Source organism: Schistocerca gregaria, chromosome 1, assembly GCF_023897955.1.
Source record: "Schistocerca gregaria isolate iqSchGreg1 chromosome 1, iqSchGreg1.2, whole genome shotgun sequence".
In the NCBI taxonomy this organism is placed as follows: Eukaryota; Metazoa; Arthropoda; class Insecta; order Orthoptera; family Acrididae; genus Schistocerca; species Schistocerca gregaria.
This window is the reverse complement of record NC_064920.1, coordinates 980,967,033-980,992,476: the sequence shown is the minus strand read 5'-3', so window position 1 is coordinate 980,992,476 and position 25,444 is coordinate 980,967,033. Positions and strand designations below refer to the sequence as shown.

General features: G+C 38.1%; 1 protein-coding gene across 8 annotated transcripts in view; it reads right to left on the bottom strand.

The window, feature by feature from the left end:
* LOC126277663 (serine/threonine-protein phosphatase 6 regulatory subunit 3) overlaps window positions 1-25,444 on the bottom strand; it is a 174,271-nt gene that overhangs the window by 97,204 nt on the left and 51,623 nt on the right. For 4 of the 8 annotated variants that reach the window (XM_049977381.1, XM_049977377.1, XM_049977376.1 and 1 more), the window contains exons 5-9: window positions 17,537-17,707; window positions 8,331-8,509; window positions 5,870-5,983; window positions 5,112-5,268; window positions 1,091-1,243 (exon numbers count right to left, since the gene is read on the bottom strand). In XM_049977381.1, the coding sequence (XP_049833338.1) occupies window positions 1,091-1,243; window positions 5,112-5,268; window positions 5,870-5,983; window positions 8,331-8,509; window positions 17,537-17,707 (774 nt within the window). The remainder of the gene's footprint in view (window positions 1-1,090; window positions 1,244-5,111; window positions 5,269-5,869; window positions 5,984-8,330; window positions 8,510-17,536; window positions 17,708-25,444) is intronic. The other 4 variants (XM_049977378.1, XM_049977379.1, XM_049977383.1 and 1 more) reach the window with 1 other exon arrangement.

The window sequence follows — 25,444 nt, the reverse complement described above, 5'->3', positions numbered from 1 at the left end:
AATAAGGAAGTATTGAATTGGATTGGGGAGAAGAGAAGTTTGTGGCACAACTTGACCAGAAGAAGGGATCGGTTAGCAGGACATGTTCTGAGGCATCAAGGGATCAGAAATTCAGCATTGGAGGGCAGCATAGAGGGTAAAAATCGTGTAGGGAGACCAAGAGATGAATACACTAAGCAGATTCAGAAGGATGTAGGTTGCAGTAGGTACTGGGAGATGGAGCTTGCACAGGATAGAGCAGCATGGAGAGCTGCATCAAACCAATGTCAGGACTGAAGACGACGACAACAACAACAACAAAACATGAAGAGCAATGAATTAACGCCAGTAATATGAATTAGCAGTCTTATCTACTACATGCACAATATAACTTGGCCCTTCCTAACTTATTAGCTCTTGCAGTGGAGGAGTGGTTTAAGGGAAACGCGCCCTACCTCTTTCTTGCACAACAAGCAGCACATTCAAATCAACACTGCAGTCACAGTCTCTACTACAAAGTTTTGGCACACCTTGTTTAGTAGGTGAGGTTAACAATGGGGAAAAACATTCTGTATTAGCCCGAAGTCATCCGAGTCCACCGATTCCTTGCTCTCAGAAAAAGGCTAAGCTAAACTGTTTGTATACAATATCACAATAATCATACCAAAAATGTTATTTAAAACCAATGATTCCAAGACTTACCAAGCGGAAAAGCGCCGGCAGACAGGCACATGAACAAAACACACAAACACACACACAGAATTACTAGCTTTCGCAACCGATGGTTGCTTCTTCAGGAAGGAGAGGGAAAGACGAAAGGATGTGGGTTTTAAGGGACAGGGTAAGGAGTCATTCCAATCCCGGGAGTGGAAAGACTTCCCTTAGGGGAAAAAAAGGACAGGTGTACACACACACACACACACACACACACACACACACACACACACACACACACAAGCAGACATATTTAAAGGCAAAAGCCTTTGTTCATGTGTCTGTCTGCCGGCGCTTTCCCGCTTGGTAAGTCTTGGAATCTTTGTTTTTAATACCTTTTTCCCATGTGGAAGTTTCTTTCTATTTTATTTACAAAAATGTTATTTTATATACTTACTAACAGAACTTCTACAGTTCCTAATTCAGTTATTTCTTTGTTAACTGCCACATTATTTGTACCAACCATTGCAGCAAGTAGCTTTGCAACTTGCAATCTTGTTATACCAACTGGTGGATCCAATACACCTGCAGTAGTTTTGATACTGGGTTTCTGTAAAGCACAAGACGAAACTATTACAACTAATTTCAAATGGCTTCCACACTACACATATGTACAATCTTTAATTATAACACCACACAACACTTTTCATGTACAAAATAGAACAAGGAAATGTCATGGAATGATAAAGTCAAGGAAAATTTAAGACAACACAGTAGCTTTCTGTAACAAGATATTATGGCACATAACGAGACTTGCTGATATGTAGGTTAGTATCAGGATTCAGGCATTCTGTTTTGAAAGGAGTCCAAACAACAGAAGAGACCCACAAAATGATTAAGAATGCGCAGAAATGTAAAGTTAGCTTATTTCATCAAAATATTAGAGGATTGATTAATAAGATAGAAAAGCTTCTTATCTGTCTGGAAAATTTTAGGAGCTCTGAAAAGATAGACATTCCGTGTCTGAGCACTACGTAAACACAGGGTTAGATAAGTTATATTAAAAGATTACACAGTACTACCTTACTCATGCGGAACTAATGTGGGAAAAGAAGGAGCTGTTACATACAAGGGTATTCCCAAAAGTGCTCTGAAATGAGAAATGACATGCCCAATATCCTTCCCAACCCTCCCACAGTGGTATTCCACTGTCCACCGAACCTACACAATATACTCATCTGTCCCTACACAACCCCTGCTCCCACCCTGTTACCTAATGGCTCATATCCCTGTAATAGACCTAGATGCAAGACACGTCCCGTACATCCTACTACTACCACCACCACCACCACCACCACCACCACCACCACCACCACCAGTCAGGTCACAAATATCACCTATCCCATCCAAGGAAGGGCTACGTGTGAAACCAATCATGGGGTCTACAAGCTAAGCTGCAACCACTGTGCTGCATTCTATGTGGGCATGACAACCAACAAGCTGTCTGTTCATATGAATGGCCACTGGTAAACTGTGGCCACAAAACAAGTGGACCACACTGTTGCTGATCACTCTGCCCAACACAACATCCTTCATTTCAATGACTGCTACACAATCTGTGCCATATGGATCCTTCTCACCGCATTCCCGTAACCCTTCTCACCACATTTGTTAGTCATTTTTCCAGCCCGTTTCTTGTTCCCATTCCAGCATTACACAGCCCTCATTCCACCAAAGTGCCTAGTCTTCTCATTTCTCTCCTTTCCTGCAACTCCCCCTCCCCCCTCCCCCCCTCTAACCTCCCGATTGCACCTAGCTGCCCTACCCTCTCTTCACCTCGTCCTTGTGTGCTCCCCCACACCTACCCTGATGTCTCTTCCCCTCCCCACCCCAGTCTCCTCCTTATCCCCACCCAGTTGCCACTCCAATCATACACTACTGCTGTTTTTCACAGTGTGACTTCAGCTGCCAGAGGCCACCTCTGTGGAAAAGATGAATAAAAGCCACGTCTTTAAAGTAAGTTCATTGTTCTGCAAAAGCAATTAATGCTCAACTGCCAATAATTTGGAAATAAATTAAAAATGGACTAATAAGATTAGTAGTATTCTGTAATTATGTGAATGAATTTTAATTCATTTGATAGGTACCAGCCAAAAAAATCTGTTTGTTTTCATTTTATGTGAGAGCTGTAAATCAAGAGAGAAAGCAAAATCATGAAACGTAAATGCGGGCCACATAGGGACTACTCCCCACTACAACTCTGATTACTCCGCTCAAGTGCGAACCTGGCAGTTTGGGCGTGCCAGAAATATTTTTCCCCGTAGCATCATCTGACTGCTCACTGCTACTGCTCATACAGCTAACAGCCATACTTCATGTAATGAGAATCGGGAAAGGCACTGCTCATATGTGACTTCAGCTCTGCACATGCATGAGCCCACTGGCAACTGCTCAAACAAACCTAATTTAAACAGTTGTGGCACCACACTCATTGAAAACAATTTGTTTTTATGAAGTACTGCACTGTCTTTGCTCTAAAAACTTTGAAACATGTTGCTGTTGGCAGACACTTCTGTGTGCACTGTGTTGTAAACTGAACATTTTCTTCACAGCTTAAGTTTTATATTGGCGTTTTTCTCTTGTCTATGTTTTACTGTTGCAGTATTAGTTTCCTAAAGTAAAATTCTTTGTTACAGTATCTGTTCTTAACAGCCAAAGTTAAGAAATTTCAACATAAAACTAAAATAATTAAAAATTCCCAGAACTCTAAAAAACCCCAGGGTTTTCTGATTGTCCCAGGGCATGTACACCCTGATACAGCAAAAGAAGAAACAGTAAACAATGTTTCTGAAAGTATCACAGACTGCTTTTCTGTGAATGATCTCATCCTCAGTTTTAAAAAGACACAGCATATTCAGTGTTGTACATCCAAGGATGCTATTCCAATGTTAAGTGCAACACATGGCGAGGAATTAATAAATAGGATGGAGACTTCAAAATACTTCTGTGTTTATACTGATGAGAATTTAAACTGGAAAGAGCACGTTTTGGAATTTCTAAAACAATTTATCTCAGCCACATTTGCACTTGAAATATCAGAGAGACAAATCAGTAAGCTGACACATTCTGCACATTTTCATTCAGTGATGTCATATGGAATAATGTTTTGGGTAACTCATCTTTAAGACAGAAAGTCATTGCTCAGAAATGTTCTGTAACAGTGACATGTGGTGCACAACCATGATCATCTTGTGATGCCTGTTTAAAAGAGCTGGGCATTCTGACTACTGCTTCACAGCATATTTATTCCTTCATGAAGTTTAAACCAATGCAGTTCAAGAGGAACAATGATGTAAATAATTACAATATCAGATGGAAAAATGACATTCATTACTCCACAGTAACGTTGTCTTAGAACAAAAAGGGATGCACAATGTTGCAACAAATTTTTTTTCATGACTGACACAGGGATGTAAAATGTCTTGCAGATAGAAAAGTAAAATTTGAAAACAAACTAAAAAATTTCTCCTTGACAAGAAGAATTCCGTAGAAGGATTTCTATTACTGCCATGTGTAAAAGGTGGTGTGTACAAATCACTAACTCATGTCTGCAGATATTTTGTAAAAAGATACACATAAATGTTCAACATGTAGCCATATTTAAGATTTGAGTTGTGATATGTAGGTAAAAGTGACTCATTCCACATTATAACAATTTATCATACAAATGATCCATGGAACATTAAATTAATTCAACTGTATGTGTAAACGAAGAACAGCGAGACAACAGTTATAGAAAAGATGAATTTTGAAGTAACAAACATACAGGGCATAGAGCAATTAACAAAAAATATCAGTAAAGATACGCACATTACTCAGCATAACAGAAGACAAATGTGTTACGTGCATATTCTATCCAAAACTATTAAGCCCTTTAAGTTGAATTGTGGACTTGCCCCAATCAATCAGTTTTATTCTAGCAAAGCCTGTAAATAATGGTTAGAAACCACTTCACCAGTGAAATCCAAATTTTCAAACAGTGAATCACCTCTATTATAACCAAATATGTCGCAAAATTTAACTACATATTATTGCGAACATAAACAAATCCACACATTCAATCACTAAACTGACAACAGTGCATATAATTTGTTCTGGGTTTCATATATTCTTTCATCCTATTCATCCACTGACCCTACAAGAATTTCATGATATATGCCTTGATCAATAGAAAATTATGACTACAGTAGCAATGTTCTGAGAACGTTTACTACAGACATACAGTGAAATATTTCAGTCTAATATTGTTGGCATACAAGCTGTAAATTTCCTGCATCACACTACAAACTGTGGCTAATGAATTAAATACAGTCACCTACATATTCGTACTAGTAGCATTATCATTTCGCTAACTACCGAAACTACCGTATTATCTACATTAAAAGACTGTAATAAACATGTATACATCTGGTACTCACATGGGGTGGATCCAACAACAGGTTATGGAAATCTTTCAGGCGTGGTATAATTGTATTTGTTGTACTCAATATGACCTTAGAAGTCCTTTCACTATCACTGGAAAGTGCGTCATCACCTGATGTACTCATAACAGCGAATGTAGCATTGACATTTGGGCTGAAAAGTATTTTGTTACAAATGGTTAAAAATAATTAATAGTAATCCGACAAAAAATCTGCAGTCATTACACAAAATAACATACAGCATCTGTTCAGCAAAGGATCAGATACAAAACACTAGTAACATATCTTAGTACACTAAGAATTAAAGGCCACAATAAACACACTTTTAGGAGAGAACATTTTTAAAATGTTCTTTCAGGAACCCATCCCAACTCTTATTTTCTATATTTCTGAAGTACGAAAACTTTAGTATCTGATCTTTATGCTAATACTGACACCTGGAGCTGATGAAACTTTTCTTGAATTTTTAAGACTTATGGGGGACATGTTCTCATATTAACAAAAATTATCTAAAATTTCCAACTTTTTCATAAAATTAAGAGAAGTGTGGGAAAGAGATGATGGTCCCAGTTTTTAATAAGCACAGTCCTTGCCACTTTTTTCTTAATTCAGGTTTTCTCTCTTCCACAACACAGTAACACAACATTTCTGTGCAAAGCATGTTACTGGAGCAAATACTTGGAAATATGCCACTAATTAAATGATGAGAATGGTTGAGACAAATATTTGCAGTAATCACTAATACTATTGACTACCTTTCTTTTCCTTGATCCAGAAGTGCAAGTAGAACTGAGATACCTCCTACTATTGCAGTTTCACATTTCTCTGGGCCCAGCATATGATCCAGTAATTGTGTTACAGTATCTGGACTGGGAAAACAGAAAATAAATTAAATATCATCTAATTCAAATCTGAAGTAATAAAAGTACATTAAAAATATTTGGAAGAGTAATCAAGCACCCAAGTAGGAGCTGGAGCAGCTCTGACGGACAAACAATTTGTGAGCTTATCAGCCTCACAGCAGTTAAATATACTCGTAACAGGAAGGCTTGAAATATTATTAGTAAAGAGAGCATTACACTTACCCAGTGTTTACTCTGAAATATCTTTTTAAAAAATTTGTTCCGATTAGTGTGTGTATGCTTCCATCACTATCAAATCAGTGACAGGCAGACAAACTAGAAGTATATGACTCAAGTCTACAATAAAATTACAATCAAATTAATACTATTAGCTGCTGACAGGTGTTGATGTACATCGACGGGGACAGCTGAAAATGTGTGCCCTGACCAGGACTCGAACCCGGGATCTCCTGCTTACATAGCAGAAGCTCTATCCATCTGAGCCACCGAGGGTACAGAGGATAGTGCAACTGCAGGGATTTATCACCAGCACGTTCCCTGTGAGACCCACATTCTCAACTTTTAGTTCACACATTACATTCATAGTGCCCCTGCCATTATACCCATTACTTGCAGCAGATAATCCATTGAGTTCCATACTAGTTCAGGCAAATCGTGTGCATACGCACTGAAGGAGGTCATCAGCCTGTTAGCCTTAAACGATATGAAGATGGCATCTGTTCTTTGACCTGTTCTTAAGCGGTTTTTTTTCCACTGGTTGAAGTAATTTAAAAAAAAAATAGTTTTCTTGAAAATTTAATTCCATGTAACTTGACCTTGATTAGTCCAATTTCGTGATGGCCACTATAGTGAGAGTGAACTTTAAAGACACCAAATGTCATGATTTATCTGCTTATATCTCATTTATTTACCAGAAGCACGTAGCTGTTGATAATATGGCATATTCACATGAAGTAAAAGTACTTCCTGTGGAATAACCAGCAAAACAGCGGTGGTTGAAACAGTATGCGCGCGTGCATGCTGCAACTGCAATACACAGAATGTAAGCCAATGTTTATACTTGATTTAGGTTCTTTCCATATCAATGTATTATAAAGTACATCACAACACAGGTATTCATTGTGGCTTTTTTCCCTCCATCCCTGTTTTGAAGTTCCACCTCAAATGAGTCATGGAACATCTTGTGTACTCGTGGAAGTGTTTGTTCAGAAATGGCCAGCATATAAGAATTGCTGGACATAAACTAAACCTAATGTTACTGCAATACCAGCCACAAGAGGCAGTGATAGGACTGTAAATAATAATTATTATGTTTGGAATAACAGCCAAGCATGAATCAGGAACCAACATGAGACACACTCAGATGTTACAATATACAGCGAGACCAATGAGGCTATACAGCACTGCCAAGAATGAGCCATGGATATTTAGGCAACACAAGATACAGCCTAGCCACACAAAACATAAGGCCCCACACTCTGCATAAACTTCGTTACCACAACCTCGGCTCATGTCGCATCATGTCTCTGCAACTTCTCTCTCAATAGTAAATGTTACATGGAAAAATCGCAAAAATTTCCACAGCACAAACACATCTCAAAGACCTTACATTTAACATCTTTCATTATACACAGAAGAACCGAAACCTGACATGCACTTATTCCCTATATACCTCCAAAGTAAAAAATCTGGACTTTTTCACAGTATGGAAAATTGAGGATGTAATAACAATACGAAATATGACAGACTGCTACTCACTATATACAGCAAGCACTGAGCAGCAGACAAGCACATTTAAAGAATACAAAGATTGTTAGATACTGTATTACAGATTATCATTGTCCTTGAGATGGAAAAAAACACATATTCACAGATGCACAACACAAAAGGCAACTGCCATCTCTGGTTGCTAAGGCCTGGCTACTTCTCTCCCCCCCCCCCCCCCCCCCTTACGAAGAATGCTGACTGATAGTTTATAATATCTAACAATGTTCTTTCAACGTGTGTCTGCTGTTTAGCGTCACCTCTCATTCGTGAGTAGTAATCTATCCTATTTCATATTAAGTCATCACACTATTGCACAGCTTCACTGCCACTGTGCACCTTTAAAAAATTTAAAAATTTTATACAAACGCTTGTTCATGGCACTTGTTTACGAAAGCTATAGCGACCCTTGCTGAGTAACAGTTTTATAAACTCACCAGCTACTGAGTTGACTCATTGTGTGTTTCTTTTTCTCAATGTTTTCAGTGTGTTTCCCTGTTCAAGGTTACTGCATTTGATCCATAGAGACATTCTGCTTTTATTAGTATATGTCTTAGTTTTGTGTGTAAAGCAGTGGGTTTCTACTTACGATTCTATGGCATCCAAAATAGGATCAAAAGATGCACGATCTGTAGTACTCATCTGGTTCTCTCGTAGCATTTTTATCACATCACACAAAAGCTGGGAAGCATTACCATGACGGTCTGAATCTACTGAAGGATCCAGAAGTGCTACCAGATTTTGCACTAAGTTCTGATCATTAAGCCACTGCAAAAGAGAATATCATCTAAGTAATTTTGCCCCACAAGATTGAGGCAAAAACCATGACAATATGCAAAGTAAGATTACATATGATCATCTGGCCTATTTTTGGTCAATTAAGAATTGTAAGACATGTCAGAACACTTTATAAAATGGAAAAGCAAAGAGAATAGGAAATCTCACATGATTTAAAAATGGAATGCACTGTGGATATTTTACAGCTATATATTTGCTATATGTTGAGTGTGATACTAATACTGTTAAGTTTTGTTATTTGTGGGCAAAAAAGTGTGTAGAGGTAGCTTTTGTAACCTGTACCCAGAAATATGAATGTGATGTGGCACAGAATAACTGTCACACAGTGATAGGTATGACTGTCACATCCACAATAATGAAAGTAATTACAGTTACAAATAGAGGTAGAAGAAAGATAGGGACTGAGAAACTATGTAGCTGATATTTTCAGTTTTCTTTTCCTTTGACCATCTTAAATTTCAATCAGTTTGTCAATAATGAATAGATCATTCCACTAGAACTCATCAGGTGGTGGTTGCATCATGGTTACAGGTTTTAATGAAATTTGTTACAGTTAACACTGCACTAAAGTAAGTTCATATTCAAACGTGAAACCTCTGTTTCCCTCCCCCCCCCCCCCCCCCTTCATAAAATGTGTCTCCATATGTGACCACCTAGCTCCTGTACTAAATTAGACAAAGCCAAAAGGTTGGTCTCATTTGAAAGGTAACACCTCTCCCTTGTAGGAGAAAACAAGGATGTGTTGCAATGATTCATGGTTTGGAAGTAATACATAGACAAACAGCTACACAAGTTATCACAGTTTTACAAGTTTCCAATATTTTTTTTATCTCGTGTGTGAATGATAGTACTGAAACATAGTGAGCTGATAAGGCTGAATTCATAAAACAAATTTGGTCATGTTACTTGCTTGTGCACTTGACTGACTGGATTTTGAAAATGCCACAATTGTCTAAAATCACTATTTCGGACCTATCCAAATGCAATGTGTGCAAGGTCACTGCATGCTGCAAATTGTTTCATTATGTAGCTTGTATCTAAGTCTAATATCTATGTTACTCCATTTATCGTAAGCCATTTAACCATGTTCTAATACTGATACACCACATATACCAGGCATTCTATGAGTGAATGAGCCTTTGTGTGACAGTTAAAAATGTAAAAGTCATGACTGCGAACAGTTTCAATGAAATCCTAAGGCGGTAAATTTACATGTAGAGAATATAAAGATTCTGCAACTTTTCCCCCCTTTCGTTTATCACCATCGTATTGGACAAATTACACTTGTGGGTGCTAGTGGTAAACAGTAAGTTGTCAAGTTGGCAATCATTTCACACCATTATTGATAAACAGTTTATTGTTGCAATAACAGCCCATCATTACTGACAAGTAGTTCATTATTAAGCTTGTTTTCAGTAGCATAACCAGAAGATCTGGAAACTAGAAGGCATCGCCAAGTTCTTTTGCATTAATTTCTTTTTTACAATGAAAGCTCTCCCACTAAAATCATGCATAGCTTTTTGATAGTAAAGGAAGACTCATTTCACTGAGTCCTGCTCAAGACCTACGGAATTCTGTAAGTTATAACGCCGCGACGGATAAACGCTGTGTGAATGGCACAATTTATACAAGATAATGAACTTAAAATCTATCCCCTAAAGCACCAAACCATGCCACTGCTATCTTTAAGGGATTTTTTCTGAAGTGTCCAAAGTGCATTAAGTTATATTCAACATTAAATTTTTAATTTTTCACTGTTTTATTTTTATGGTGTTAATTCAGGACAATTAGTCAAAACTGCAGACAAAAATAATGGTGAATGACTGAAATTGCTCATTAATCTTCTCCATCAAATAATACATGCTCTAATTCAAAGTAAAGAAATCAAAGACTAAAATTAAACATTTTATTTTGATTTCCCTAACTCCAAATGTCCCATCCATCACTTGTAGGAAGCCTAATATATGTAATAATAATTTATTTTTTTATGTACAGACAGCAACCTAAACACCACCTGTAATACAGTTCCGCCATCCCAGGTATCCTGGCTGGTCCACCACAACCATCCAATCACAGCTGTGCTGTTATTGTGCACAGTACTGAATTATCTCATGAGGAGTGAGCATGACACTACAGTTCAGTACGGAAGTGAGCCGTGAAGTGCATGGTCATGTGTGAATGACATGGAGAAATGTTTTCTTGGTACACAGCATTGGGGCAGGAATGTCAAACTACCTTACTGTAGACAATTAGGAGTCAAACATGTGTGGCTATAGTGATGAGACAAAGCACCTATTGGCTGTTCGTACAGGATTACAAATTGAAGATGAGGAAACTTTGTGTGACCACCATGAGAAAGTATACCTGGACAATTTTACACACTTTTTGGTCATGTTTGTTGTGACTCATTCTCTTGTCACAAGATTGTGTGTAAAAAAAAAGGAGGGGGGTGTCAGAGTTACGAGGGTAATCCCAATAGTAAAGTCTCCTATTTTTTATAAGTACATGGACCTGTTTATTTCTACAATGGTTTACATCAGTTTACAGCTTGAACTTCTAGCTATTTTTCAACATAATCACAATTCCTGTCGATGCATTTTTGGAGAACCTGTGGCAGTTTTTTTTATATCCATGTCATACCAGCTCACCACCTTGCTGTTCAGAAATCTAAGAACCTCTTCTTTCACCTCGTCGTCAGAGCTGCATTGCTGTGACCACAATTAACGCTGACAGGTTCTGTGAGACTCTGAAAAAACTCAAACTGGCAATTCAGAACTGGAGAAGAGGAATGCTGAGCAAGGGCGTACACATTCTCCATGACAACGCTCGCCCACACATCGCTCGGCAAACCGTTGCTCTCCTGCAACAGTTTCATTTCTACATTTATACTCCGCAAGCCACCCAACGATGTGTGGCGGAGGGCACTTTACGTGCCACTGTCATTACCTCCCTTTCCTGTTCCAGTCGCGTATGGTTCGCAGGAAGAACGACTGTCTGAAAGCCTCCGTGCGCGCTCTAATCTCTCTAATTTTACATTGTTCAGTGGAACATAATCACCCACCCACCCTATTATCCTGAATTGGTGCCCAGTGACTATCACCCATTAAAAGAACATTTGGCCAGAAAGTGATTCATCTTGCCTGATGTGACGCATCGTTGACGCAAGTCTTTATGTGATAAAGTACATCAGGCTGTTTGTACATTTTATGAAGATGATGAGTACAGTTGTTTGTGTCCAGGGATGAAAGACTTTGCATCTGACTGATCGGAATGTGGTGTTAAATAACACCAATAGAAATGCCTTGTTTTAGTGAATTTGAAGAAGCTGTATGCAGCCTTCAAAGAGAATTTCCCACTTACAAAACCGGTTTCTTGAAATTTGCACAGTTGCTTCCCAAATGGTGTGTACCCGCAGGTGTTCATGGAACCCATGCTCTGTGTGTGTGTATTCAGCAACAGAACATGAAGCTGATGTTAGATGTCGCCAAACTTAAGATGACAACTAGACTTACTTGAGAAGATTGTATGCTCTACCAAAAACAAGAACTATATGTTATATAAATGTGGTAAGTACCCTGGAGTGCAATGTATTTCAGCTCCTCTTGCAGTATTAGAAGCACTGTGTTTGGCTGAAGATGTCCAGTATATGCAGTGGATCACGGCAGATTGGTGTATATTGATATAAGTGGTGGAAATAGTTGATGATTTCATAAACTATTTTTGGACACTGGAATTGCTGAAAAGACATCATTTTATAACAAAACAGTAATCACGTTATCTAGCTTCACTGAAAGAAACACTCAGCCCAACAGTGTATTGTGATTGGCGATTTTTCTGAGAATTACTTATCTATTGCACAAGATGCAATGCAAGGATTTCACTGCCAGCAATCCCATGCCACAGTGAACCCTTTTGTAGTTTATCTACTGAAATCAGGGTCAGCACCATCAACTGTAAAGACAATGCGCATAGTAAGTGACTATCTCATTCACTCAACAGCTGCAGTACATTATTCCCATATAAAAGATGCAATGCCACACTTAGGAAAAATCCACTACTTTTCAAATGGAGCACCATCTCAATACAAAAAACAGAAAAATTTAAAAATCTGACACTGCATTCTGAGGACTTCGGATTAATACTGAGTGGCATTTCTTTGCCATTAGCCACAGGAAGAGTGCCTGTGACAGAGTTGGGAAGACAGTCAAAAGAAGACTGGGTGCCAGGAAAAGTCTACAAGAACATCAACCAATCCTCACTGCACAAGCACTTTTTGAATTTGCATCACACAAGATAAAGGGTATTCAGTTCTTCTATGTCTTCTGAGGAGGCATTGAAAATAACAGTGCAATGCTACTGAATGAAAGATTTGATCAGTGCACGACAATTCCAAACACGAGACAATACCACCACTTTATACCAGCTGGAAAGGATGATAAGATGTATCGAACTTCATGCACCATGAGATATGATATGGGTTCTCTCTCTCACAATGTAGAGGCACAACACTCTCCAGTAAAATAGCAATCAGTATCATTGCAGAATATCAGGCCATCTTCTTACATTATTTGAGTCTACGATTCTAAGTGGCAACTTGCTTTTGTTGTGGACTGTTCTGAAACAAACCAAGATGTTTTGGTAAAGTATGTGGATCCACCTGGTCCAGCTAAAGTTTACTTTTTAACCAACGAAGTCAGCTGGGTGAAACTCTGAGACATTCTAAAACCAAATATTGTGCCAAACACTATAACAGGCGGACAGTATGCACTGGACAGAGCAACTGAAATTTAGATACTCCAGTTGTTTAACAACTTTCAGCAGTAAAAGTGAGGAAAGGCACTGATCTTCAACACATGTGCTTCCTATGTAACATTTTATTTAGATAATGATTAATGTGTTCAGAGTGTGAAACACACTATTTCTACTAATTCATGTTGAATATGTTGCAGAGTAATGGTCTCTTGTGTCAAATTCTGTGGCACTTACAAAATTGTCCTCAACACGTACAAGCTGTTAAAGAGCACAATAAAAAAGTTATGCACTGGAGTAAGACAGATATTTTGGGGGTAATTAGACTTAGACACAAGCTACGTAATGAAACAATTTGCAGCAAGCTGTGACCTTGCACACAGTGGATTTGGGGAGGTCCCAAATAGTGATTTTCAACAATTTTGGAATTTTCAAAATCCAAAAAGTCAATGTGTACATGCAAGTACCAAATTTTTTGTATGAATTCAGCCTTAACACCTCTTTTAACACACCAAATATTGTTTCAGTACTATCATTCACATGTAAGATAAAAAAAAACACTGGAAACTTGCAAAAATGAGATAATTTGTGTAGCTGTTTGTCTATTTATTACTTCTGAACTGTGAATCATTGCCACACATTATTGCTTTCTCCTACAAGGGAGAGGTGTTACCTTTCAAATGAGACCAACCTTTTGGCTGTATCTGATTTAGTACGGGAGCTAGGATGTCACACTTTTTCTTTTTTTTTGGGGGGGGGGGGGGTGGGGGATGTAACTCTGGGAGGGCCTAGCTCAGCCCCCAGGGGTTTCACATTTCAATACTTGAGACATGAACTTAATTTAGTGAAGGTATTAACTGTATCAAATTTCATTGAAATCTGTAACCATGATGCAACCCACTTTGGCTAAAATCTGATAATTTGCAAAGGAATGACCCAAATACAGAAAATTACATCTAAGTAATGAAATGGTTCCACAATTACTGTGAATATCAGCAAATGCAAAGACAGTGATTATAAGTGAATCAAAGGTGTGCAATAATTTCTGTGTCAATTTTTTGAAATGTGCAAAAACAAAACACCATTCTATATGCACAAAATTGAATAAATACTGGAGAAAAACCCAAAGTCTTCGTGTGCACGTCACTGATATCCCAAAATCATTGCTGGTGTTCTTTGCTACAACAGAGAATAACACGAAATGCTAACTAAATCACATTTACTGATGCCTTTTTTCCCTTTTAAATGACTGAAAATGGTAATTTGATTCAAACAAAGAATTCTGAGAGTCTTACAGAGGCTCATGGGATTTATCCCCTGGTTGCAACAGCCAAGAACCTCTTCACTGACACTTATTGTGGTAGTAGGTGTGTAGATGTTGGCTGGATACAGAAACTAATAACAAGTGTGATCGTTTCGTCCATCATTAATTTTCACATTTGTACTCTTACTTTAAATTTACAAGTTCTTTTGTGACTTTCCTCAATTCTCTCTCCAAGACTCTGTGTTCTAAGCTGGCCCATGTACTCACAAAAGTATTCATATTATAAATTAACATTAATAAATTAACATTAATAATAAGCCCATCAGGAACACATGAAAAACTTAGTGGTGGTGGTGGTGGTGATTTGCCTTCCTTTGTGCCCCCATTTCTTTCATTCTCTTTCTGTGGTCGTCTGTTCTCTTTTCAGCCATATTGGCCCCGTCAACTTTGGTTTTCCCTGTAAGTCACCCTGCTGTTTGTGAATTTTGGACCTCAAGCTTTCACAGTTTTGGACATAATACGGTGTAATTCCTGCTAATTTCAGACCAGCTATGATCTTGAAAATCTATTTCATCATGTCCATTTTGGCTTTATCCCTATGTTAACAGTCAATTCTGTTTTGTAAGCCTGTCTGTGATCACTCGTTTAATGTGTGTATAGAATGTTAACCTGCATTTTCTAATGTCACCATGGATATTTGTGTATTGTTGGACTTCCTGTTTGCCTCTTGGTTGGTATTCCACATCTACTATAAGTTTTGGACCCATATTTTTCTTGCAATTTTGGATTCCTTCTTTTCAATGTTTTCAATGTCTGTTTTCCTATTTAAAGTTACTTTATCTGATCCAAAGTGGCATTCTCGTTAACTACTGTACTGTATGTCTTGGTTTAGTGTGCTTGGAGGTACATTTCTTGCTGCATATCTCTCTAGTAAGTCTGCAGTTTCTTTCAAGAGTTCAATCTGATTTTGGGCAGATGAAATGTAGCAAGTTAAGGCTGCTAAACTGTCTGCAAATGCTAGGCAATATGTAGATTACTTGCCTCTGCATAGAACGATTGGTTGATCAATTTGAGGTTTGAGTTCTGTTTGCACCATTTTTGCAGCACTTTTCTCAGGATGCATATGAAAAACAATAGACAGTCCATCTCCTTGTCTTACTCCAGTTTTGATTTTGGAAGAATCTGAAATTTCCCCATATATTTCTTATCTTTTATCACCACCACCACTTTATCTTTAGTTGACAGCACAATAGATCTGTGACTTGATGGTGCACTGTTCATTAAAATTAGATAACAATGCTGAATGAAGTCTTATGTTTGGAGAAGATAGCACAACATTACAAGCATTAGTGTATCATAGCGATAATAAACTCCAACTCAAACAATGCTAAGGTGCCCAAAATCAGTCACTGCCTGTACGTCTGGTATACGAGATGATTGAGAAGGGTACCTGTATTAGTTTGAGGTAAGGGACCCTGATCCAGAAACAAGAGATTTGAAAGTTATAAGCTAAAATTGTTCTGATACCTCTGGCAGTGGAATACATGTACCAGTACTGTTGTTAATAAGACTGAAGTGTAGGTGACTTTCAGAGGTGATAGTATAGCCCAATACAAGAGAAAAATTCCCCCTTGTGACAGATGAGCAGACGTTCAATATAAGAGATGTGTTTCACAGCAATGAAGATGAACAAGTGCTCATATCTCTTAAGGTATGCACTTCATATGCATTTTTTATCGGACTTTTTCCCTTCCCTTTGTTCATACTGCCACCCCTGAAAGTTGTCTACCCTACACTCTTGGCAACAACAGTACTAGTACATGTATTAGACTGTCAGAGGTACCAGAACGATTTCCACTTATAACTTTTGACACTGTTCTTTCCAGACCAGGATCCCTTACCTCAAATTGATAGTTACCATTCTCCATCTCTGTAAGTTTGGTTAATCCAGAATCATCTTATATAATGCTGATCATACATATTTCAAGTGTTTATTTTTCTAGAACGCGTAAGTAATATAGGTATGAATAGGTACCAACCTGTCATCGAGGAATGGAACAAGTTCACAATGACCTTGTGACCTTGTTTCTGTGGCAAAGAAATCCCAGACTTTATTCCATATTGATTCTAATTTCTGTAGTAACCTACTACATTCATTTTTATTTTGTTTGGGTGACAATACTTAAACATGTTAAATACAAAAATTCACGGCAGGTGACACTGCTGGAGGCTAAACTCCAGTTACCTCTCTTCTAATAATTATTTAAATTTCATTTGAAATTGTATAGAAATTTCGTACTGTAATTTGTCATCTTCATCCTACAACTTCTCAAAATTAATGAAGACAAAAAAAAGAATAGAACTGCTTTTCTTATGATACTGTTACATTCTGATACAACTAATAACAATAAATAAAATAAAAAAGATCATCATACACTGAACCTAATATCCAATTTTATCATAGTTCTATGTATGATCTGCTATCAGTCCAATGGTTTGGCAGTAAAGTGCCAGACCACAAATGTAAAGGTCTGGAGTTTGATATGTGATCATTCCTAAGATTTTCATCTGTCACTTATCACTTCTTTCATTTCTGGTAGTGTTTGTTGATGTGAAAAATGTGAAGCTGCATCTTGGTTCGAAATACATGTTAAACTCTAGGTTCCCCTACAACTAGCTGGGTAAATCAGTTCAAATGTCACAGGAAGACAATCCACCTCCAACAGGATCATACAAAGTGAAGCATTATGGTGTTCAAAACACTCTTCGGAATGTTGACATCTTTTTTTTTTACTTACTGTAACTTGTGTCTCACAAAACAACAGTAAAAAAATTAATATCGATTAAGACACTTAAGAGCAGCACAGATAAATACAATGACTGTTCTGGAAAGTTGGCATAGCACCACTCCAATTAGTTTAAACATTAACAGTTAGTCATCTGAAACTGATATTTAACAATAAATAAATCGCAAATATACTTACTGTGAGAATGTTCTGTTTCATTTGTACTCCTTCAATCTGTGTGATTAGTTTTAATACAAGATCCATGATGGCTGAAGTTCCCAAATGCTTGAGCAGTAAATCCACACAGTTTTCTTTTGACTTTAAGAACTCAAGTACCTGCAAGCAAGTGAACTGATAGGAATACCAGTTCTGGGAAGAGGAGGAGACAAAAAGAAGTATATTAAACAACAAAGCTTCAGTAACTATTATCAACATGGTGATTATTATGAACATTACAGGAAGATCCAAGTGAAAAAAATCCTAACATTAGGATTCAATATAAAAAATTACACAAATAACTGTTCTGTCGAGACAAATGGTGAACAGAAAACATGAACACTATAAAAACAATCTTAATGAAATGGGGTGAGGGTCATTCCAAGTCATTGTCACCAAGAAAGAAATAATGATGTACTATATTAATCAGTATTTAAAACCTAGCGCACTTCTTGAAAAGCAGGCTACTTAACACTCAGAGATCAGCACAGAAAGATCAATAAATCTAATTTCAAAATATCATGTAAAAGAAGGGAGATAAATCAGTAAAAAACAAGGTAACAGAGAAAATCAGAAAGAGAAACAAATGAAAGCACATAATCAGCAAAGTGAAAATAAATCATATAAAAACAGCATTATGAGGAAAAAGAAGTTTAGGTGTAGAGCATGCTCCAAATATACGCTAAGATACAGTTCCTCCTGGATCTGGAAGCAATTTTCCTAAGATAGAGGTCTGAAATACAGTAATGAATGTAGCCAGTTCCACAATATCTGATTTCAATTAGCAATACCTTAATTAATGCTGGCAGTTTAAGTATGTCATTTGACTGTAGCCAATGTCAACTTTCAAGTTAACTGTTCGACCACTTTACGCTTCCTTTGGTTTTTGTAAAGACTGGAACGATGGAATAGCTACACTGGAGGAGGAGCAGGTGGCAGTAAAAGGGGGCGAGTCAATATATTGGACATGCTTTAAAATGTGTGTTTACTGTTATGATAAAATGTCATTTCTGTTTATTCACCTCCAGCTTCTCTCACCCAAGAAAAAGAGTTTGAGATGACTTTATTCACATCTTTCACTTCCCTATATTGTTTCTTATTACCTACCTATGTTAACTAATCAATTAAGTAAAGTTTTGAAGACTCAAACTTAGATTTTCAGTCTTTTTTCTGTTCAAAAGTACATTTGATCCTAACTTACTATGACAGCAGACTATTAAGAGAATTTGGGATGGTAAGAATCAAAGGGGACTAAAAACAAATTTCACTCTAGTTTACCAACAATTAGGAAACTAAAAGGATCTGATGATTCTAAATCATTTTCGAATTTCAAGTGATTACATACTCATAACCCACTGTGTAAAATAGAGATTCTGATGACCTAGAAATGAAGCCCTTTTCAATCACGTACATACATCATAATAATAGTAAAAATATATACAAAGGTATACCCATCATGCAGAAGGTCCGAAAATGAGTTTATGAGAATTTATTTAGGAACAAGGATGTATAGCAAATTAAACTAACCACCATGTTCACCACCTTATCAAATGACAGCTGTACAGACACACAACTAAAAAGGGCAAGTATTTAACAAAGGTACTCATGTACACAGTAAAAACTGTTACAGGCATGATTAAAGCAAAATGTAAGGAAATTTCTAATGGAAAATGTAGCTATTAAGGAGAACATGAAGTGTACTGAGCAAACAATGATTGGAACTTGATATTACCAGAGTGAGTAGCCATAGTGGCAGAAGTTTTTGTATCACCCTGATATGTGACACAGGTGTGTTCCAATAATTGTTCCTGCACTGATCAGAAGGTCACCCCTGACCTTGTTTGTCCACATACACACAATTACCAAGAGTGCTACTTATGGGCAGAACACCATTCTCAATTGACTGCAGCATTTCAGTAGGAAGTAAAGCATCAGTAAGGACGCATCTGAGACATCTGTGGAACAATAGGGAGAACATCCCTCAAGCCACAATGGACAATTGTTACCAATGACTGGGTCCACATCATAATGTTATGGGCAGAAAGCGTGTTAAACTGAGAAGTGCACCATAGTCAAAATGATGCTGTGTGGATGGAATAGTTTCAAACTAACTGGAGCATTGAGGACTTCTACTACAAAACGTCTCCCTGTTTGACAGTCATACAGGATGATCAGTAACTATGACTTTTTAATCAAAGGAACCGTAGACTGCGTGCTCCAGAACAGAATTTGTCATTTGAAGAGGCCATGGCATTATATATAGCATCATAGCATCAAACTGTTAGGAGCCTGTTGTACAATGCAAATCTCCATTCCCAGCAACTACAGTGAGTACAGCATCATACACCACAACACCATGGACACCATTACAGCTGTTAGGAGACAACTCAGTAATATTGAATGCTTCCAACACTGTGTCCCACATGAGCAACAAAATAGTGGTTGAGTGGTGGTCTGGGGTGCATTATATGGGGCCACTGTACATTTCTCGTTGCTGTTGAGGGCAATCTCACTGTTATACAGAACAGGGATGAAATTCTGCAATGAACAGGAGGACAATGTCGCCAACATCTTAACGAAATTTCATCTTGACGTATGATAACTTGTGTGGTCATCATGATGTTCTCTTGAATACGTTCCTTCAGCATGTTAGGATCACCAGAATGGAATGGCCTGACTGCTTTCTGGTCTTTTGTTGACCAGAAATTAAAAAATGACACTCAATGGCACAAAAAATTCCAGTCTTTCATTCCGGAAGAAAGCAATGACCTGGATACTACATCAACAATAGGAGTGGTGCAGAATCTCGTATTAAATTATTTAGAAGTAATAGCACAATGGAAACCCATGGATGTCCTGTGTGGAAGAAGAAGAAGGAGGAGAGGAATAAAAAGGAACACGCAAGCGCAGTTTCTAGCATGTCATATGAAGCAAATTCAATGCGTAGAATGCTCAGGCAAGATCTATCATAGGAAAGTGTTCTAGGAGTAGCATCTTTGCCTAGCAATTAAAACATCCCAGTCACTGCTCAAATTTTGAATAAAAATCATCAGATTGGCAGCCAGAGACTCATGGTATAAGAAGCGCCCTCACTCTGCTGAAGCCCTTGTCAAAGAGGTCAGAAGAACAGATGATGTTGTTGTGGTCTTCAGTCCTGGGACTGGTTTGATGCAGCTCTCCATGCTGCTCTATCCTGTGCAAGCTTCTTCATCTCCCAGTACCTACTGCAACCTACATCCTTCTGAATCTGCTTAGTGTATTCATCTCTTGGTCTCCCTCTACATTTTTTACACTCCACGCTGCCCTCCAATACTAAATTGACGGATCCCCTGATACCTCAAAACATGTTCTACCAACAGATCCCTTCTTCTAGTCAAGTTGTGCCACAAACTCCTCTTCTGCCCAATTCTATTCAATACCTCCTCATTAGTTATGTGATGTACCCATCTAATCTTCAGCATTCTTCTGTAGCACTACATTTCGAAAGCTTCTACTCTCTTCTTGTCCAAACTATTTATTGTCCACGTTTCACTTCCAAACATGGCTACACTCCATACAAATACTTTCAGAAATGACTTCCTGGCACTTAAATCTATACTCGATGTTAACAAATTTCTCTTCTTCAAAAACACTTTTCTTGCCATTGCCAGTCCTCTCTACTTTGATCATCATCAGTTAGCATTTCATAACACCATCTTGCCCTTCGGGTGGAAAACAAACCCTAAAAGGTGAAAGAGTCAGCAGTCATCAAGGACAACATGATGCAAAAGGCAATGGAAACAGGATGCAAAAGGCAATGAAAACAACTGCATTCGAGACACACAATGTTTATCAACAAGAACTAAGGCCTTCAACTGAAAAAATGTCATAATGATCTCTCCACTGGCAAAAGATTTGGATTAGCCCCCTTCGGATCTCCAGGAAGGAGCTGCCAAGTGGGAGATAACTTTGAGATGAAGACTAAATAAGCAACAAAATGGTAACATACTGTGAGTTAGAGCATGGACTGAAAGAAGTTTTAACATAGTAGGGGAGATAGAAAATCTGGAACGGGGAATGCAAAGACTCAGTCCAGAGACAATGGGCGTTAGTGAAGAAAAACTGAAAGATACGGATTTCTAGTTACACGAATATAAGATAATAGCTACACGAAATGCTTTTGGCTGTTAAAAGGAAAATGTGAGGAACTTTCTGTGACTACTGTAGCAGAGTCTTATCCAAAGACCTCTCATAAAACACAAAGAATTTCTGGTGGTGTGTGAAGGCTGTCACTGGCACCAAAGGTAAGTATTTACACACTCATGGATAACATAGTAAATGAAATTTAGGGCAGCAAACTTAAAGCAGAAATGCTGACCTCCAATTTCAATTATCCATTACAAAGAAAACCCAGGGATACTGCTCCAGTTGGATGCAAAACACTGAAAACTTAGAGCCCATACAAATGTTTATTATTTGTAAAAGGAAGATCCTCTACTGTACAATATAAGGTGGCTGGCGGAACAGATCCAGATGTATAAATGGGATTCCTATAGAAACCTTCCATCTTTTATTCATGGTAAATCACAATGCTGCCGACTCCACAGCAATGGGAGAGATACAAGACTGACCCATAAACTGTTCCTCCAGTGACCCCTCTGCAGACACTCTTTGATTATGTAGTTAGTTAATGTTATATATAAGTTTTGTTGTTACTCACTGTCAACCTTCTCATGACCTAAAATGAACTTTTCCTGTTATCTCAATTCTGTGATAAAGCCAGGAAATGCATATTCAACAGTGCTAATGCAGCAGTCTATTTTTCAGTTTCTTTCACATATCCAAGGATTCCAGCCTAAGAACCAGGATCAAAATGTTGTCAACTTGACTATCAGACTACACTCTGCTCAAAATAAAAGCATAAATACGAGGGTCACTCTAAAAGAAATGCACACTATTTTGGTAAAAATACAGTCTTCATTCTGCATGTGTGAAAGTTTTACAGTGTCTAGATACACCCTTCCTGCTTGTTTTCAGACTTAGTTCAACCTGTTCCCGTGAGCAGTGCCGTCACAGCACGTCTTCAAGATGGCTGCTACACATGATGTTTGTCAGAAGCAATATGCTGTCACACAATTCCTGTGCTGTGAAAACGAGACAGTGGGAAACATCCACAAGAGGTTGAAAAAGTTGTATGGAGATGCTGCTGTCGATCGCAGTACAGTCAGTCAGTGGGCAAACAGGTTATACGATGAAAGCAGGCACGGCAATATTGAGGATTGTCCTCGCAGTGGCACGCCTGTTACTGCACACACTCCAGACCATATGCAGAGAGTTAACGAATTGGTGACTGCTGACAGACGCATCACAGTGAACGAATTGTCAAGCTACATTGGGATAGGGGAAGGAAGTGTTTTCAGAATACTGAAAGTGTGGGCGTTAAAAAGGTTTGTGCCAGGTGGGTTCCCAGGATGTTGACGGTGGCTCACAAAGAAACAAGAGAAACGATATGCGGTGAACCTTTGAAACAGTACGAGAGTGGTGGAGATGAATTTCTTAGAAGAATTGCGACAGGTGAAAAATTCAAAACAACACCTTCTACTGGAAAAGTTATGGATAAGGTGTTTTTCGATTCCGAAGGACTCTTGTTGTGGACATATTGCCAAGTGGAACCACCATAAATTCTGATGCATATGTGGCGACACTGAAGGAACTTCAAGCTCAACTGAATTGTGTTTGACCACATCAGCAAAAGCAGGATGTTTTGCTGTTGCACGACAATGCACAGCCAGACGGCCAGATGTCAATCAAAAAACAATGGAAGCAATCACAAAACTCCGATGGACAACACTGAAACACCCGCCTTACAGTCCTGACCTGGCCCCATGCGACTATCATCTCTTTGGGAAACTGAAAGTCACTCTTTGTGGAACAACGTTTGAAGATGATGACTCCCTTGTGCACACTGCCAAACAGTGGCTCGAACAGGTTGGTCCAGAATTTTACCGTGCGGCAGGTATACAGACGCTGGTTCCAAGATGGCGTAAGGCAGTTGAGAGGGATGGAAATTGTGTGGAAAAATGAAAATATTGTTCCTGAAGGATGTAACTACACACTGTAAAACTTTCAAACTTGTAGAATAAAAGATGGATTTTTTTAAAAAAATAGTGTGCATTTCTTTTGGAGTGACCCTAGTATAACTGACTCAATTAGCCTAATGAACTGCTCCTAATTTGAAATAAGAAGGTATTAGTTTTAATTCAATTCTAGTTACTGCAACTATGTTTTCTCTCTTCTGGGCATTACTGTATATACTCTTCAAGCACAATTAAATACTTACAATACTGAATGATCTCATCATACCATCTGCTATCAACTACTGAAACCTGAAAATTGCGACATAAAATGTATGCCAGCAAGCTGGGTGAAATTTTGGTTGGTTTGTTGATTGGGGGAAGGGATCAAACAGCGAGGTCATTGGTCCCATCGGATTAGGGAAGGATATTGGCTGCGCCCTTTCAGAGGAACCATCCCAGCATTTGCCTGAAGTGATTCAGGGCAATCACAGAAAAACCTAAATCAGGATGGCTGGATGCGGGTTTGAACTATCATCTGCCTGAATGCGAGTCCAGTATGCTAACCACCATGCCACCTTGCTTGGTGCAAAAAGTTGAGATCATATTTGTTGGTGCAGCATGTGCTGAACTGCAGTGGACAGGCATGGTAAGGACTGCCTACGGCCAGAGAAGCTGCCTCTGAGAGCTAGCTCAGGAGCAGAAGCTGGGTTTCATCAGGGTCTAAAAGGGAGAGGTGAAGGCAGTTGGCTAGAGAACCTGCATATTGAGGAACATAAAGACATACATGGTGGCCTTCGCAAAATGGCAAATTATGACTACTGAGTGAAGCTTCAAAAATTAATGTTTAATTCACAGATACATTATATCGCAAAACCAATCAAACCAGTGTGGTTGCAGCACTGACGTGCATAAAATAAGACCTTCACATATATACAGAGTTCACCAGAAGAATAAACCTGATGTAAAAATTACAGCATGTCTGCTATGCTATAGATTCTGCTATACAATCAATGTGTATTTGTATCTGAACTATATCAAATATAGTCCCTCGTAAAACTTCAAAGCTGATTTTTTTCTGTAAATTAGTGAAGAACATTAAGAACAACCTGTTTCTCGGCACTTTTTAACTGTTTTTCACACGCATGTTTCATTATGGAGCAGGAAGCACCCTAAAATTACATAGCTGCAGCACGATTTAAGAAAACTTTGATGACTGTTAATACATTTGAATATCTTAAAGTTTCATTTAATGTAACTTAGTAATAAGATATGTAATACACAAGTATGACCACCTTACAAGAGCGTAGCACTATCAGTGTGTGTGCGCTACACCTTCTGACCAATCATGGCATCTGTGTTTGTTTACATCAGCTTTAGTCTTATGATGACAGAAACCACAGAAGTTATGCCAGCACTATAAATGAATAATATAGCACAAACCATTATGAATTATTACATGTTGACCACTTCATATAAAACGAACAATATGTTTGATGACAGTGGAGGAAACTAACTACATCACTGAAGTGTGTATTTTGTTTATTAAATTATACAATGGTTTACTTCTTTTTAACTATGTAAATGTTTAGAGCATCACAGTCTGACACTTACACAGAAAGTAAAGGCAGCATGGCATTCCTTGTCCCCTTCTCTATTTAACCATGTATCATATGCACCACTCATTATGCAATTTTTGTTTAATTATTTGAATGTTGATTCGGTCCATAACAAAGACTTTAAAGTGGTGCTTTCAATGTAATATCTGACACTTCCATCGAACAGAACAAAAAGAGTGTCTTTTACTGGGCAAGCGGTACGTATTGTTTATCATGTA